This window comes from Gymnoscopelus braueri, assembly GCF_963280865.1.
Source record: "Gymnoscopelus braueri genome assembly, chromosome: 6".
NCBI lineage: Eukaryota > Metazoa > Chordata > Actinopteri > Myctophiformes > Myctophidae > Gymnoscopelus > Gymnoscopelus braueri.
In genome coordinates, this window is record NC_137607.1 from 44,934,291 (window position 1) to 44,952,883 (window position 18,593).

The 18,593-nt window shown below is 41.2% G+C and overlaps 2 protein-coding genes across 3 annotated transcripts in view; both read left to right on the forward strand.

The window, feature by feature from the left end:
• The first annotated feature begins 598 nt into the window (after positions 1-598).
• ddx59 (DEAD (Asp-Glu-Ala-Asp) box polypeptide 59) lies at positions 599-13,427 on the forward strand. 2 transcript variants are annotated; one of them, XM_080431519.1, is made up of 10 exons: positions 599-706; positions 1,047-1,153; positions 1,325-1,478; positions 1,909-2,597; positions 3,833-4,015; positions 4,341-4,430; positions 5,489-5,740; positions 9,121-9,273; positions 9,969-10,097; positions 11,251-13,427. In XM_080431519.1, the coding sequence occupies exons 2-10, from the start codon at positions 1,067-1,069 to the stop codon at positions 11,509-11,511; spliced, it is 1,998 nt and encodes a 665-aa protein (XP_080287645.1). In that variant the 5' UTR covers positions 599-706; positions 1,047-1,066; the 3' UTR covers positions 11,512-13,427. The 2 variants fall into 2 exon arrangements, with proteins under 2 accessions (XP_080287645.1, XP_080287646.1); XM_080431520.1 differs by having other exon boundaries at positions 605-710; positions 1,052-1,153.
• A 3,299-nt stretch (positions 13,428-16,726) lies between these two features.
• The window catches only part of kif14 (kinesin family member 14), a 44,363-nt gene continuing 42,496 nt past the window's right edge, over positions 16,727-18,593 (forward strand). The window contains exons 1-2 of the mRNA XM_080430342.1: positions 16,727-17,680; positions 18,043-18,280. Coding sequence (XP_080286468.1) covers positions 16,810-17,680; positions 18,043-18,280 — 1,109 coding nt within the window. The 5' untranslated portion in view covers positions 16,727-16,809. The remainder of the gene's footprint in view (positions 17,681-18,042; positions 18,281-18,593) is intronic.

Here is an 18,593-nt window from a genome sequence, read left to right on the forward strand (position 1 = left end):
CGCACTGTGGCTCTCTCAGAGCCCTGTGTCTGTCTGTGTGCGCATGCGCAAACTCCTACGCCTCAAACCGTGTTGTAATGACCACGTAGCTGCCAGAGGTGTCGCCGTAAGCACTATGGATGGTACACAACAACATGGAACCAAATGGACCCATGGCCGAAATGAACAGTGGGAATAACATTTTTCAAATACACTTAAATAAAAATTGACAGCTTGCATGTTTAGAACAAAGGGCCAACGCTCAATGTACATTCTGCGTGCTTTTTCTTTTTAGAGTTATGCAGCCCAGGGGTAAATTCTAGTTCATTCTCATGGACAAAAAATATAGTATATCATATATTGTTTTATTCTGCCTTGATGTGAAGCTAGATTTTGTTCACGAGTGTAAAAGATAAAAAATAAAAATAAAAATAAACCCAAACGGCATCAGACCTAGCCTCGTTCCCAGCCTTTACTCATATGCGAGGAGAAAGACAACAACAAACGAGGCAGCCAAACCAGGCAGGCTTATCATACGAACTACAATACCCAGCAGCATCAAGCGAAGCACTACGTCATCAACGTGCGCTGCCTGGACCCGGTGTTTGTTTGTTTTGAACGAACGTATGGAAGGAAAAGTAGAGAGAAGAGAGAAGCTGAATATAATTATGTCGTATGTTATATTGTTGCGTTGATTGTTCGTGCACGACATTCCAGAAGCTATCCGGTAGGTTTACATTAAAACATTTGACTGTCGTGAACTTTGCTCTAAGCATCTAAAATAGTAGCTTAATCTTAATGTTACGAAATGTAATAATCATCAATTCATATACCCTGAAGAAGGCATTTGTGCCGAAACGTTGGTTACTTTTTACTCTGCGTCCTATAATAAATTTGCACTTTGGTTATAACGGTGTGTGCGGCCACTTTTTGTCTTTTGACAATTTACCTTTAGATTTTTCTGCCGTGAGCCAGCACCACTATAAGGATCTGGTGTGAGTAGCATCTTTTTGCACGAAATGTAATAATAACAACACACTGCCATTGATCTCTGTCTGTGCTAACAGAATAGAAGTTCCAAAACATCATGTTTATGCCGAGAGCCCTGAAAGTAAAGAGACCTGCCAGTGCCGATCGGGTCCCAGGACAACGTCCTAATGTAAAGAAGATCAAGGTGATGGCACTGCTTTCATCCTCCTCCCTTTTTTCTTTACCTTTTGATTAATTGAATACATAGGACCTCAATGGAAACAAGTCCACTGGACTTTTTGGGATTATCCTTTTAGCTCAAGTGTATGTACTGAGCATTTCTGTCTAATAAAGTATTCAATCAATCAATCAAAAGGTGGGTCCTCCAGGAGAGAGGGAGACCCCCGTCCAAAGCTCCACTGCCCCTCTGGACCAGGAGGAAAATCTGGACCGCGAGGAAGACCGTATAGATGTTCAACTGACAACAGAGCAGACAGCACCACCACCAGTTACAGACAGTGGTGAACAAAGTAGGCTATTTACATTTACTTAAGTAAAAGTATCAATACCACAATTTAGAAATACTATGTAGGCCTACTACTAATTTACTTGAGTAAAAGTATTGCCATCAAAATGTACTTAAAGTACCAAAAGTTAAAGTAATATCATTATGCAGAATGTCCCACTTCACAAGTGTTCAAAATGTATAAAACTCTTTCTATTTTCAAATAGGCGAAGTATGAAGTATTTAATGTATGTTTTGTAATAATAATCAAAATCTACAAAGTAACTAAAGTTTTCAAATAATTGTAGTGGAGTAAAAGTACAATATTTGCCTCTGAGATGTAGTGGAGTAGGAGTAAAAGTGAAAATACTCCAGTAAAGTAAAAATTACAAAATTTTTACTTAAGTACAGTACTTAAGTACATGTGCTGAGTTACTTTCCGCCGCTGGTTACAGAGACACCATCTGTGAAAGAGAGCGCACCATGTGAGGAGGACTGTGAAAGGGGGTCTTCTTCAGATGACAGTGAGGAGGATGAAGATGATGAAGAGGAGGAGGAACCGGTCAAGTCGTTCAGGAAGAGCCAGAGGTGGCCCCAGCCCGGGGAGCCGGCGTGCGTGATGTGCGGCCGCTACGGGGAGTACATCTGTGACAGCACCGACAACGACGTGTGCAGTCTGGAATGCAAGGCCAAGCACCTGGCCCAGATGGGGATGGGGACCGGGGCGGACGCGTTTGACCGCAAACACAAAACGGAACATGACAGGACTGCTCTACCTGCAGAACCTGCCGTCGACCCCGGCGGCTCCTCCTCCTCGGACAACCTTCAAACAGGCGTCTACTCCTACAGAGAAGACCCCTTCATCTCCGGGCTGACGGAGGACCAGGTGCAGCGAGTAAAGCAGGAACTGGGCATCTCCACCCAGGGCACAGACGTGAGCAGACCCATCGTTGAGTTTCAGCACTGCGGCTTCCCGGACACTCTGGCCGCCAACCTGAAGAAGGCGGGCTACGAGGCTCCGACGCCCGTCCAGATGCAGATGGTGCCGGTGGGTCTGTCGGGCCGGGATGTGATTGGCAGCGCCGAGACGGGGTCGGGAAAGACCATGGCGTTTCTGCTGCCGGTGGTGGTGAGGGCACTGGAGGTACAGTATATTATTGTTACAGACATTTACGGTTCTCTTACACCTTGAACCAGAGCAGGTGTTTATTATAGTAATGCCCTTTTGCCTCGCTTTCATACAGTTACATAACACCTGTCCTGAATAACCCCATGAGGATCAATAAAGGTCTGCCTTATCAATATCTTATCTTATAAATCAACACATGGGAACCATTCTTGGTCACAGTGCTCTTGGTCACTAAGGGCACCTTAACAGCAGAGGAGAAGAGTTATATTCATTAATTTGTCTCAAATGTTGCTATTCCAAAAATATTGTCTGCCTGTCTGATAAAATAATGTCTTTATTTTCAGCTGCCACTTTGAATAGTAAATTAGAAGGTTTGTTTCATGTCTTCATTTGAAGTAGTGTTTGTCCATGACGATCATTAGCCTGCATTTCTCATCAGTCTGGTGTATTGGTGCTGGTTGGAGAAAATAAAATAAAATAATGCACTCATCCTTGGGGATGTGAAGTTCAGAATAATACTAAGAAAACATTTCTTAAAAATATAAATGCCTAGAGATGGGCTTGAACCCCAACACTTTAATCGTGTTTGTTGTTAAAGCAGTATTCTCTCTTGAGAATACTGCTCGCACAATTTGTGGAGAAAGTAAAGTTGGTGGAAATCAGTCCAATTTTATCCTCTAGTCTAGCTGTAGCTGTCCCCCCCATGGAACAACAACAATGATTAATTCATAAGCAGAGGTCTATTTTTAGCTTTTGTAATCTGTGAAACCTCAAATTTCAACAAACGACTACCAGTAACTGTCTTTCTCAGCTATTGAGAAATGAACTTGAAATTAAAATGAAACTTGGAACTAAAACTTAAAAAATCATGGAATTTAACTGCATGATGTGTTGTGATTTACTTTGCTTGCGAAGTTCAAGTTTGTAACAGAAATTGGCTGATGGCTACTTACACAGACTTGCTTTGTATTTTTTGTATTTTATCTCATACCATAATTAAGCGTAAACAATCTTAAACATTCACATCTTAAACAATCTTAAAGTGTCGATTAGGCACACTAATGTTGTGTTTCTTATTGTTTTATTATATGTTAGTTTAGTTATTTGTATCACTCCTGGTAAGACCAGAGCACATGCGTTTATAATGTTTATCTATGCAGAATTGATATATACATTAGAAATTCTCATCTAATTCTCAACAGTCAACTCAACATTAATTCCAGCTCTGCTTCTCTCTGTTCTCCATACAGAGTCCAGTAGCCATAGCGGGCCGCCCTGTGGCGCTGATTCTGACCCCCACCAGGGAGCTGGCCATCCAGATAGAAAGGCAGGCCAAGGAGCTGTTGGTGGGCTTGCCCAACATGAGGACAGCCCTGCTGGTGGGAGGCATGCCCCTGCCCCCTCAACTTCACCGGCTCAAACGCACCATCAACGTACAGTCTCTCATTCTGTCCTAACTCAGAATTTATTTATTTGTGTCCCCTATTGGTTATGACTGCAGAATTATGTGTGTGTAATCCTGGCTCCATACTGGCAATTGGCAATATTTAACCATTCAATTTAATTTAGGATGCACGGTTGCTAGTGTAAGATGGAAAAAGTGCAATATAATTATTTTGTTATCAAATGATTAGTAATTTTAAGTGCAAATGTAGCAGCCTAAACCGTACCATCAAGACACCGGTTGACAATGATTTGAGTGTTCAGTCCTTTTTGTCATCATCATCAGGTTAACCTTTTGATGTCTCTCCCCTCCAGGTTGTCATAGCAACGCCTGGGCGGCTACTTGAGGTGCTGAAGCAGGGGGCGGTGCAGCTGGATGGAGTCAAGGTGCTGGTGGTTGATGAGGTATGAACATTATGTTAATTAAGTGATAATATACACATTATACAGCCAGCTGGTCATTATTGCAAAAATAAAATAAAACGGGGTGATGCAGGCCAGGGACAGAGTGGCATGTATGACGCAATGATGACTGGCTCGCTGTAGAGGCGTGGCTAGATATCCTGGGCCCCATAACACCTGGGGTCCCAGGAAAGAAACAGATGTGTTTGTGGGCAGGGGTTCTTGCCATCAGTTATCTTTACCGATACCAAGTACGAGTATTTTAGCCCTGGTATCTGGCCCCTTCCTGATCCCTTGTTCAGCTCTGAGGCCCCTGAATCGTTCAGGGTTCCTGGTTTTTATATTTAGTCATGGTGCTGGTTGTAATACATTTTTACAATTAGGCATTGTAGTACCAGATGCTACAGAGCGACACACAAAGTGCAAGATCAGCGTATTTGGCATGAGGCCTAGTCAACAAACGACAGGGTAACTTAAATGGTTAAGTTAACAGAGTGCAAAGAAAACAAGTAAGTGCTACAAAGTAACAAGGATACCAGGTAAAAGTCAAACCTAGCATCATAAGGCCATCCTAATAACATACTGAGAAATTGAATTTGTATTCATATGTTCCGGTGTTCCAACGACAAAAACACAATTAAATCATTATGTGTGACAATTAATTATCAAGTGAAATTTCATAATTGTGACAGCCCTAATGTATGACCTTATGAATATACATTTATTGACTTGCATTAACCAAATTGGTACATTATAGCATAAAACAAAGATTGCAAACAATAAAATAAGTGCTGTATAATATTACTCTACATTGACAGCTAAGCTTTCAACCAATGATTAACACTTTCAGTAGAATAGAATGCCTATATTGTCATTTCACATTGTACAACCAAGTGTAGTCCAACCCCCCAGTGGTACCTTCAGTATAAAATAGATCAAATAAATAAGAATATGACTAATGAAATCTGTATATTGCATCATGCATCAAGTTAACCTCTTTCAAGCAGGCGTCCCTATTTGGGGCTTGTCGAAAACAAACGTTTGTGTGTTGTGTTCCGCAGGCAGACACAATGCTGAAAATGGGATTCCAGCAGCAAGTCCTCGAGGTCCTAGAACATGTCCCTGAGGACCACCAGACTCTGCTGACCTCGGCCACCATACCGAAGGGCACGGAGCAGCTGGCTGCCCGCCTGACCCGTGACGCTGTGGGCATTACCATCGGGGAGAAGAACCAGCCCTGTGCCAACGTCAGGCAGATCCTGCTCTGGGTGGAAGAACCCTCCAAGAAGAAGAAGCTGTTTGAGATCCTGAATGTATGTTCCACATTATGTTATGCTACTCCAGTAGCATAACATATACTTTTAGTCAAAAATACTTTTAGTCAAAAATGTAAACAGCGTAGTCCTTGGGTCTTGCTTCCATTGTGATGCTATGTATTCCATTGATCAACATAGCATAACAATAACACAGTAATACATGTCGTTAACAAATACAAAACGCTACATGTTCAAAGGAGAAAAAGGAAAAAATGGCGGCAGTGAATGACACCTCCTTTCTATGGGAAAATGCATTTTTCTCCCCTTGTGGTCTCCTAATAGGTGATTTTTCAGGCCAGTTTTGAAGGGATGGGGTCAGGGCATTTCCACATTTTGGTGGCAGAGTAGTAGAATGAGAATTTTCCCATGGTGGTTGGGTTGTACCAGATCGTTGTCACTCCCTCTAGTATTGTGGCTGTGTGGGTGTCACTCATAGTTAGTCAGGTTTGAGGGTGTTGAGTGCACTGCCCCTTTGACCGTCTTAAATACCAATCCCATTTTTATTTGCTTAACCCTGTCTTCTACCCTGAGCAAGACACTTAACCTCTAACTGCTCCCCCGTGCGCTCAAGTATGATCACTTGGGCAGCAATCAGCTGGGTGAAGGTGAAATCGTAATTTCCCGCACGGGTTCAAATGGGTCTAATTATAATCAAGAAACTGCCTGATACAACCTTAGTCTTCTGTTGTTGGCCACTGTGCAATGTTACCCGGAATGCTGTGCTCTAGGCACCTTGCTGGTAGAAGCTCTCAAAGACTTCTCCTGTGTAGATTTTACCAGCCGGGAATTAAGCTATTAACACTCCAGTCACAAGCTTAGCTTGAGACTCAGTAGACTACTATTGCGGTCCATTGTGTAAAAGTAGTATTTTGTCAGCCACAGACTGTAATTAGCAATTATCCTTGACAAAACTCCAAGATTAGTTCAAATTGTGTGTTATCCGTCATTGTGTGGGAGTAGATGTCAGTTTGCTTTCAAACAATGGGAACCCATTCTGTAAAAAGAAACACATATTTGTTTTCCTTTGATTTTGCCTCTGGGGGCACCACCTCCTTTTTTGTGTTGAGACAGGAACTCGGTTTGGCTCCTCCCCTTTCTTAGTCCACTTCCTCCCGGGTGCTTCTGTGTTTAGTCGTACTAACAACATTACACGTTTAGGGCAGTGGTGCTGACAGATTCTGTTGTTGGCAGAATCTGTCTAGCTTTCAAATGGTAGATGTCTCATTCTGGTTTTGACAACATGGGATCAATGTTCCATAAAGAAAGCCGGCCGTTAATTTAGATTTGAATTTCAAACTGAGCTGGCTACTCACTGAGCCAGTGAGCCTCAACATCCATTGCAACTGGGCCTGGAATTTAATAAACTGGCTGTGAGTGGAGGGAATTCCTGACGCGCCAAACACCAGTCTCTACTGGGCCATATTTAGACAGCCGTTACTGCAGCCCTAAACCCCCACCCCCCCCTTACCACCCTTGTCCAGAGGAAATGGGTGGGCCCTGAGCCATGGCCTCTGTCCAGGAAATCCAGCAACGGCTCGTACCATTTATACAGCACGGGGAACAGGAAGGGCCTGCTTTCATACACCCAGTGGATAAATGTCATTAGATCATATGTGTGAGTAACCAGAGCCGTTGTACCACATGGAGGAGACATGGGTATATGGAGAGTTTCACATTCTAAGCTCTCATTCGGACCAAAGGTTATGAAATTGGTCACTGGCATGATGACAAGCGACTAAATGTTTCCCCCCCATCTAAACTGATGCCACATTTTTTCATTTTGTATTTAAGAGGCCAGGGTGCAAGTCTGATTCTGAAGCATAGACAAAACATGCAGACCTCTCAACCAGGTCAGTGTAGAGAAATGTTTAAGGACATATATCCATACATCACATACGGTACAGTGAACTTATTGTAGACCATCTTTTCATTAAAGGCCTTTTTGGGGGGTTTGTGTTTGTTTAAAATGTCTCCATAGTCATTCAAATGTTACTAGACATAATTGAATAATTGGGTCACTGTTGGCTAAAATTCATTGTGTGGTTAGAAAAGTCATGGAGTTCATTTAATTTGGAAATCGATCTTTTCACCTGGGGCCATATTTGGCTAGACTTTTCAGATCATTACACGCTTTAAAAAGGATCGAAACGCAGCACTAACATAATAACTGACATAAATATATTCAGTTAAGTCAAGTTAATTGTATTACTGTATATCATCTGTGTCAAGCAATGTGCAAGTTTAATACTGTACTGAAATAAATGCAATGCATGCAGTGGCTTGCTCCAAAATCTAACAAACCACAATATGCTGTGGAAAATGATTGGCGGTATAAGTCAAGTATACCGTCAGTCAGAGTCAATGGTCTGAACATTCCTGACCACTGGTATGGTCCTTTAACCCATTTAGACCTGAGGTCGATTCTAAAAACACCTTCTTAACCTAAGTTTTCTGAAAACGTTCAAATTCTTACAACAACAAAAAAAAGAGCAAAGTTTTGTCGCTACATGTATAGCAACAACTAATGAGACACAGAGGTGGCTCCTGGATTATAGAAAACTCCCTTTTCAGTCCGCGACCCCCCAAAATAATCATATTTGAACTGGGGACCCCCCACCCTGGCAAGCACTTGGAATTGTAGTAGTTGAGGCATTTTGTTTGACTCTGTTCCACAGATAAATATTGTGAAAATAGCAGATCTACAAGCTCACAAGTCACCTTGTAGATCGGCTATTTTCAAAAATGTTGCCTCTTTCTTATATTATTTGACAATTTGGCCAATGTTTTACCAGTTTTTATAGTATAGTTTGTTGACCAATGTTTTTCTTTTTCTTTTTCTTATTTATTAATATAGTTTTTGGTATTAAAAATGTCTTAAAAAAACTTAAATTGTCATCTAGGGACCCCCCCAAAATCATGTGGGGATCCCCCTGGGGGTCCCACTCCCTACCCACTATTTTAAAGCAGTGGGCCCACTGACCGTGAGGATATTGCAAGTGGGCCCCCAAATAATTGGCAAAACAATTACAAACAAATTAGAATAATAATAGAAATTGAATGTCGTGGTATTTTGTTCTTCTTCTAAAAGAAGAATTGCTTTTCATTCTGATACCGATAATATGCATAAAATGAAAATGCACGTGGCCCAACCATTTGACCACTTAACAGTTAAGTGGTCAGATGGGTGGACCGCGAACGCTTTCAAGATTTTCAAGTGGGCCCTGATCCAGAAAAAGGTTGAGAACCACTGCTTTAAAGAATTCCCTGTGGTGCCTCAATGGCTCATCATAAAGTGTGTGTGCTAACCACACACTCACATGAATACCTGGGTGAGAATGTGTCTTCAGACGTGTGTTTTTCGCCTTCTGACCTTTCAGGACAGGAAGTTGTACCAGCCTCCGGTGGTGGTGTTTGTGGACTGTAAGCTGGGGGCAGACTTGCTGTGCGAGGCCGTCACCAAGGTGATGGAGCTCAACGTCGTGGCCATCCACTCTGACAAGAGTCAGTGGGAACGTAACCGCATCCTCAAGGTGAGGCCACCGGCAGCCATGACACGGACAGTTAAACAACAAGACAGCCAGGACAGGAACATGGCTCAAGTACAGCCAGGCTACCATTAGATCGTTTTAAGGCTTAACCACATTAAACTTGGCATCCCAATTCTCGGTAGATTTTCAACAATTTCCATTGTGAGCGAGCTTGTACTGTACATCGGCTATTTCTTTCTTTGTCTTACAATGACATACTGCATATAGGGCTTAAGTGGTTAAAGAACATTTCAATAGTATTTAATACAACTTGTGTACAGTTTTCTCTCTCCCACAATTGTCTTTAGAATAATTAAGCAAACATAGGATGCCTCATGGTAAATTATTTATTCTCAAACACCTTACACAGTACTGTACTTTCAAGGCATACAAGGGAAAAACATATTTTTCTCGCATAGATGATCCCAGTAGGAATTTGACCTTTTGTTGTGAGGGCCATGTTTTGTCCAATGACTCACCAGTCTGGTAGATGTTGTAAATATCAATTAAAGTACTCCTAAGTCATTTATGGTATAATTTAAGTACTTTCTATTTATTTTTGTACAAATAGTATAGGTGCACCACCAGTGCAAAAGATGCACATGGCAGCTTTGTGCAATGTAGAAATGTCATTGTTAATTTCTACAAACCATTTAGTGGTCTGAACATTTGGTTTCTTGTTGTGCTTGTGTGCTCAGGGTCTTCTAGAGGGGGACTTTGAGGTGGTGGTCAGCACAGGGGTGCTGGGCAGAGGACTGGACCTGGTCAATGTTAAACTGGTGGTCAACTTCGACATGCCTTCCAGTATGGATGAATACGTTCACCAGGTAGGTTCTACCTCTATAGACTGGCGTCAACCTTTTTGCACACCAAAGGGCAAGTCAAAATCTCAAGGCACACCTGTATTTATATCCAGGCTATAACATGTGTTATCACTCTGTAAAGGTTTATTTGTATTTACTAATGCCAAATAAAAGGTTTAGAATATATATGTTTAGGGTATAGAATTTGCCTCTATGTAGGGGAAATTAGTGTGTACACTAAGTACTTTACTTTTAGTAAACTGAAAAATAATGAATAGCTTTTTTGTATAGTTGTATACTGCAATATTAATGTGTGGTTGTCACATAATCACAATGCATACCTGGACTCTTACGACACACTGTTTGGGAACCACTATGCAATATTAACTCTTGTTTTAGTCAGCAGCAGTGACTGTTGTAAAAACTAAAACATATATATATATATATATATATATATATATATATATATATATATATATATATATATAGAATCTCTTCAGTGACCAAGTACAATTAGCATGGAGCATACTGTATGTTGACATTGCCACAGGGACATACTGTATATTGACAAATATTGAGTTGCAAAGCCAGTGTTCAAATTACACCATGGCTTTCAGGAGAGCCCTGTTTCTCTTGGCTTGGGGTTGGGAGTCTGGGAGGGTAGGGTACAGTATAGTACATGCACACACACTCACGCATACATGACCTACTGTAAGTTGCATCCCATGACTTTATTATGAACATACCCACGGCTGTACACCATGACAATGCAATAAACTATGGGGTCCTATTATTTTCTAGATTTACCACTTTCAACCTGGCATCCCTATTTTGGGCATGTCAGTGTAGGTGAACATTTTCAAACAAATATATTTAAAATAAATGCCCAAATGCTCAAAAATAGCTTCATTTCAATTTACAATGGCTTTTAGATAGGATATTAATGTAATTTGTAATATAATAAAGTATACAGGTATAGGGCTTTAAAGTTGAGCTTTTAGCTGTTTGCTCTGCGACAGTGGTTCTCAAAGCGGGGTCCAAGGACCCCTTGAGGGGGTTCCCAAATTGACCTTTACAGGTGTGTAACTCTGAGAGTTATGGGGGACCTTGAAATAAAAAAAATTGAGAACCACTGCTCTACTAACTTGTTGTGCCCCCTTTCTCCTCTTGCTTCCAGATGGGGAGAGCAGGTCGTCTGGGCCATAGGGGTACGGCCATCACCTTCCTCAACAGCAACAACAAGCGTCTGTTCCTGGATGTAGTGAATAGAGTAAAGCCTACGGGCTCCATCTTGCCCCCACAGCTCCTCAACTCGCCGCACCTCCACGAGCAGCAGAAGAGGGAGAAACAGAAGTCCAAACCACGGGCCGACGACCCCTTGGTCACCCAGAACAACCTCATAGACATCATCAGGAAACACGACCGCCGCAAGAAATAACCATCACGTTGACTGTTATTTTATATAAGTGGTTCTCAAACTTTTTCATGTCAAGGACCCCCAAATTGATGTGTTTTTGGCCGCCGATCCCCATCTGAAAATAGTTTTGTGCCCGGGACCCCCAGAAGATTTATGTTAACAAAAAATTTAAATTATTCAAATTTTCCAAACATTTGTCATGGTCGTGTCATTTTTGCTTGCCCCTGTTGCTTTTTGAGCTGTCTGATGCTCTCTGGCAGCAGTCCTAGAAGTTGTTGCCATGCCCATGACCGACCTGGTTCTGCGCAGGGGGGGTTGTGGTGTTTTGGGTGGTGGTGGTGTTTTGGGGATTTTCGCTCATCGTTTTGTCAGCTCCAGTTTTTCTCTTTTGCAGCGTCAGTCGAACATGGGTAGGGTGGCACTGCGTTGTTGGGCAGGCGTGGCACTGCCACTGCTCTGCTGTCCACCGCTCTTTGACGGCGCTGGTATATCATAGGTCCTGTTTATCTGCTTGCTTTTATTGACTGATGATCTGCTGTCGTCCGATGAGGAGTCTGTTGACCTCGTGTCATTTTTGCTCGTCCCTGTTGCTTTTTGAGCGGTCTGATGCTCTCTGGTAGCAGTCCTAGAAGTTGTTGCCATGCCCATGAGGTGGTCATAATAGGCTGGATGCTTCCTCACTGGTAACGAAAATAATGACATGGCTGCTAAAATACTAATTAAGAAGAAAATCCTCAGTCATACAGTAACTCAAGGCTGAGTTGGCTCAGCCTTGAGTTATTCAAAAATAGCAGATGTACAAGCTCGAGATTGTAGATCTGCCTTTTTTTTCATAGCGTATAAATGGATAAAGTGGTTAAAATGATTGTGATGTTGTATTAACTCTCTCAGTGCCAAGAGTATTTTCATAAAGTACTCCCCCAGTGCCAGAAATTTGTTTTTTAATTTTTTAATTTTTAATTCAAATAAATAATCTGATTGGGTTTTTAAACCCATAATACAGTTCTACCAGTAGAGAGCAACAAATCGACACATTGATGACCTCGCTGGCTCACTCGCCCCCTCCCAAACAGGCTCACGTCACATCCGGTCATAACCGGATGTTGACATTTTCGACAATCGTTGATCGGGCTAAATTACGATGCGATACACGACTACGATGACTGATCGTCACCCAGACCAAAGAGAGTAGACGTGGACCTCTCCGTTAGTTTTTTATACCGTGTGTAAAACCGTGACTTTCCCTATTCTGGCCAAAAATTACCGCGGGAAAAAAATGAGAACCGGAAACGGAATCTGCGTCATGAAACCGGAACCCAATGAGTCTGAAGGAGTCAGGAAGCGAAAGTGATCATGAAAAATAAACAGAATAGCGCGACCACAGTCAAAAGTTAAAACTCGGGATTTCTCGTGCTGGCACGGAGGGTACTCGGGAAAAACTCGGGATATCTCGGGGCGTGGCACTGAGAGAGTTAATACTTATTTAATAATTTGTAAATTAATACTTAGGTGATTGGGGTCGGCTCTGTACTTGGTCCGCTCTTTTTTTCTCCTCTACAACAAATCTCTTTGCAAAAATAGCGAGAGATAATATCTTCAATCTCACTTGTTGGAAGCTTATAGATTTGGTATTTTGGGTGAGATGTTCCCCACAGAATAGGGAAGCTAGTGTTCAAGTTGTTAAACTTAAGCCTGGTTACATTTTTTGGCTATTCAAAAATAGCAGATCTACAAGCTCACAATGTGTCGTGAGCTTGAAGATTGTCTATTTTGGAATGAGGTTGACAAATCTTGACAAATGTTCTCTTATGGGGTCCCCAAAAAATCTTACTTTCAGGGTCTTTGGCATGAAAATGTTAAAGATTATGTAAATGTTTATTTTGTGTTTTGATTTGGTTTTTATTAATAAATTGTCAAAATGTGACATTTCTTGTGAAGTCAGCTATATTTATATGTATAGTACATTTATATATAACAGCAGTTGGCCCAAAGTACTTTCCTATCAACACACAGATGACCAAACTAAAGCCATGATAACCATACAAAATCATAACCCATGAAAGCACCACCAAAGTATAAAACTCATTAAATCACAATAAACCTATAAAAGCTGAGGCAATACAATTTAGTATAAGAGAGATTGAATAAAAATGGTTGAATTGGGTTCATGTATTCTGCTGTGCCAATACTCTGATTGAATGCTAACTAATGGGAGTCATGGTTTCTACATTCTCTATCTGTTGTAATGATGTTTTAGATCAGGGGTCTTCAATGTTTTTCAGCCCAAGGACCCCTTAGCTGAGAGAGAGAAGCATGGACCCCCCACAACATGTTGTATACAAATAAAATACAAAATAACTTTTTCATAGATCAGATAGCTTCATTTATAGACTTGTTTCACAGCATATAATATAATATTATAATGGGCATTAGTGAGGACCATTTATATGAAGATATATAATATTATATTATAATGAGCATTAGTGAGGACCAATTATATGAAGATAAGATATAATATAATATAATGAGCATTAGTGAGGACCAATTATATGAAGATATGTTGAAAATGGGTAAAGTCGTCCTTTAAGTAAAAGTATCAATACCACAATGTAGTAATACACTGAGTTGAGTACCTTTGATTGAATACTTTACAAGATAACTACGAGAGTGCTGTCACCTACTGGCTGTCCTATATACCTGCAAATCACAGTTACATTTAAAATACTTTGTCTAACAGTATACTTTTTTTTGATTGATTGATTGATTGATTGAATACTTTCTTAGCACTTTACTTTGCAAATAGTACAGTGGTACAATTATACAATGGCGCTAAAGGGATAACACAAAAAGCCCCAAGGGCTTGTTCCCATTGTGGTCCTCTATGTATTCAATTCATATTCAGCTATTTACAAAACATCTTGAAATATCAATATATTTTTTATATATATATATATATATATATATATATATATATATATATATATATATATATATATATATATATATATATATATATATATATATATATTTGAAACATTCTAACTAACAACACAAATCTGGTAGGGGCTCACAGTCCCTGGCACAAAACATTATCAGATGGGGGTTAGTTAGGGACAAATACATATTAACGTGGCCCGTGGGTGTCCATGACATGAAAATGTTTGAGAACCACTGGTTTGAGTGCTATTTGGGCTTGTTTTCCTAGACCTGGTTGCTTATTTCTTTCACAAAATTTGGCAACACTGGTTTAGATCCGCCCTCTGGATCCGCCATAAATAGAAGCAAAATTCAGCCAACCGGGACGTTGCCTTTGATCACGTGACAACACTTACTGTTTGAATTGAAGCGGGTGAAGCGGAAGAGATTCAAGACCAGAGAAAACAACAGGCTGAATGAAAGAAAGGTAAACATTGCAACAGAAATAGTTTTCATCTGGTGTTGCGGCTTTGCTTTTAATGGGAATTGGGAAACAGATTAAAGTTCCCTTTAACGTGTGTTTAGTTACTGAGCCGAGTTGCAGTTATAGTTGCCGTGTTTGTTTGTTTGAAAATAACTTTTGTTCCGTCCTAGCCCTGAAACAACATAACTGTCATATATTATCTCAGTCATGGATGAACTTTAACCTGGTTTTTACACTTTCTCCATTTTCGCCTGTACATCTACATAAACGTTCAGATTTAAACTATAAAGTGCTCACCCCATGCCCACGGATGTTACAATTATGTTCTGGCCCTCAGATGTACCCGTATTTTCCGTATTGTTCAATAAAAAGCATTTTAATCCGATCTGTGGCTATTTTCTCCATATGCTTTCAACTACGCGACCCTATCGGTTGGCGGTGTGCTGCACTCTGCTACACTGTAACTCTATGAGAAAATTGCCACCAATCGGATTAAAATGCTTTTTATTGAACAATACGGAAGAAACGTGTAGTTTTGAGGGCCCGAACACAATTGTAACATCCGTGGCCATGGGGTAAGCACTTAATATTTGAATTCTGAACGTTTATGTAGATGTGCGGGCCCAAAAGGTAGACCGTGCAAACACCAGGTTGAAATTCATCCATGACGCCGGACCGCCGTGTGCTCCATGGCTAGTTCCGTCCGTTGTGGAAGGCAGGCCTTATCACTGCAGGGTGATTATGATAATAATGGACAACAGATAACAGTTGTGGTGTGTTAATATGATGGTAACAGTTTTTAAAGCAGTAACATAATGTTAGGTAACGGTAGGTATTCGTATCGGATAGATACTAGTATGTTGGTTCAGGTTGACTTGTTGACATTATTTTTAGATAGCCAACTGCTTTGTGCTTGTTCACAACAAATGCTAAGTTTGTTTGGTTAGCATCAGATACAGCAAGGCTTGACGTTTACCAGGCTGGCATCCTTGTTACTTTCTAGTACTTTATTCCCCTTGCTTTACACTCTTTATGTGACTATTTAGTCTGTCGTTTGTTTAAGACATAGCTCAGACTGGTCCATAGCGTTAGGAGTCACCCCACGATGTAGAAATGCTGTTAAAAGAAAAAGTCTGGTATTCAGAATTTACTTGAGTAAAAGTGCAAAAGTATTGGCATCAAAATATACTTAAGTACTCATTATGTAGTACTCATTATGCAGAATGTGCCTCAAGTTTTCAAATTTTATAAAAATCTTTTGAAAAAGGCAGATCTGCAAGCTCACGATGCTCGACTCTTTGTGAGCTTGTAGATCATCTATTTTCAAATAGCCAAAGTGTGTAGGTGGTTCATGTATGTTTAGTAAACTAAATCTACAAAGTAACTGGTAACTAGTTTTTTTTAAAGTTTTCAAATTTTAGTAGTGTAAAAGTACAATAGTTTCCTCTGTAGTAGAGTATTAAGTGTTTCATTGGAAAGACTCCATTAAAGTAAAAATACCTCATACTTGTACTTAAGTACAGTACTTGAGTAAATGTACTGTACAAGTGACATTAAACTCACCAAGATTGCAGCTGTATGGAAAGCTTGTATCTCTTTGTATCTGTCAAGTCTTTGTTTCATACACATCCACCATAGACATGTTATGAGCTACTTTCTGTCAATAAATTCTGTGCTTCAAAAGTGAGTTCGAAATTGCACATAATGCAGCAGGACGTTGCGTTGTTTGAAAACGAGTGCTTCCAAACTCTTAACACTTAACTCTGATCTTGTCTGTCGATGAGTGCATCTGCTAAATGTCTAAACTGCTATTGTCTTTAATGTTTGCAGGGAAATCTTCTTCTCAGCCCTTGAGTCTCTGTATGACTGAGGATTTTCTTTTTAGTTGAATACCGTACGTAGTATCTTAGCAGCCAGCCATGTCATTATTTTCGTCGCCAGCGAGGAAGCATACGGCCTATTATGACCACCTCATGGGCACGGCAACAACTTCTAAGACTGCTGCCAGAGAGCATCAGACCGCTCAAAAAGCATCCGGGACGAGCAAAAATGACACAAGGTCAACAGACTCCTCATCGGACGACAGCAGATCGTCAGTGGATAAGAGCAAGCCGATAAACCGGACCTATGATATCCCAACCCCATCAAAGAGCGGTGTACAGCAGAGCAGCGGCAGTGCCACCCGAACCCGTGGTCGACTGACGCTGCAAAAGAGAAAAACTGGAGTTGACAAAACGATGAGCGAAAACACCACCACCTCCACCATCCAAAACACCACCACCACCCCGGCACCTGAGAAAAGGCTGACTTTACAGCGCAGAACCGGTTCGGTCGATAGAACCGTAGGAAGTGATAACAGTAAGGGTGCACAGGGACAGCGGCGGGTCAATGGTACCACTGACCCTCAATGGTCCAAATGTTTGTTCCGCTCCGCTAGTTTGAGAGACTCATCAACCTCCAGGGGGAAAGCGCATCAGTTCACTGCTCCGGTAAACATGCCAGGTAAAGGTGTGGAGGTGCCAGAGAGCAGGACACCCTCTTCGACCAATAGTAGGTCCCTTGTGGTCCCTGCAAACAAGGACAAAGTCAAAACCTTCGTAACGCCTAACAGGAAGACCTCGTTTGAGAAGATCTCGGCAAAGAAGGACCTGTTTGAGAAGCTGTCGAGGAAAGAAGTCCCAAAGGTGGTGGCAGTCAAGTCTGCAAGCTCGGAGGGACCGAAGATGATGCGGACGCAACCTGCAGAAGATGCCAAGCCCACTCCAACACCAAGGACGAAGATCTCTGCAGGTCAGTGGTGGAAGAAGTACTAGTCTGATTTCTTAAGTAAAATTTGCAATGCCACCATGTAAAAGACCTGTATTCAAAATGTTACTTGAGTAAAGTAGTCAATCCTTTTAAAAATTACAGATCTACCAGCTCACAACGCATTGTGATAGTCTATTTTCAGACCAATTATAAAATGAGTCATAAGTGGTTAATGTATGTTTTGTATTATGAATCTAAATCTACAGTAACGAGTAACTAAAGTTTACAAATCTTGTAGTGGACTACAAGTAATGGGAAATTGACAAGTAAAAGCTCCTAAAAATGTACTGCATTACTTGAGTAAATGTACTTAGTTACTTCCCACCACTACTGTCTGTCTGCAGGTATTCAAAAGTCATGCCACGCTGCCACCTCATCAGCCGCTAGCGCCTCAGTGCCGGCTGCCCCAGCCTCAGTGCCGGCTGCCCCAGCCTCAGTGCCGGCTGCCCCAGCCTCAGTGCCGACCCCTGTCAGTGTCGAGCCCCTGGTGCGACCCTATGAGGTCTTGGGGCAGCAGGTCTCCCTGAACATGGAGAACAGTGCAGTGACTGTAGCAGTCCGCCTCCGTCCGTTCAGCACTAGGTTTGTAATGTAATGTTTACCTCAATTATTTGTGTTTTATTCCTTTTAGGTTGTATGATTTGGATACTATAATATACAGTTACAGTAGCAATTGGAAATGGCAAATTTAGTCAAATGCAATGCTGAAATGTGGAATGCTAGTAGAGGAAAAGTCTCTCCAGCAGCAACGGTGAGGAGAGACAATAAATCAAGTTATATTTCCAGGAGAGTTTTGTGGATTGCTAGAATATTATGTAAGAGATTTGGTGCAAAAAGATTTAGCTAAAGTTAGGATACACTATAATTACCATAATATTATGCAGCTTCAAGTATA

Excerpts from the sequence above, each read along its gene's own strand:
- ddx59 (XM_080431519.1), top strand. The coding sequence starts at position 1,067 with ATGTTTATGCCGAGAGCCCTGAAAGTAAAGAGACCTGCCAGTGCCGAT. Across the intron at positions 4,016-4,340 it reads GGCTCAAACGCACCATCAAC|GTTGTCATAGCAACGCCTGG; the intron begins GTACAGTCTCTC and ends TCTCCCCTCCAG. Across the intron at positions 10,098-11,250 it reads TGGATGAATACGTTCACCAG|ATGGGGAGAGCAGGTCGTCT; the intron begins GTAGGTTCTACC and ends TCTTGCTTCCAG.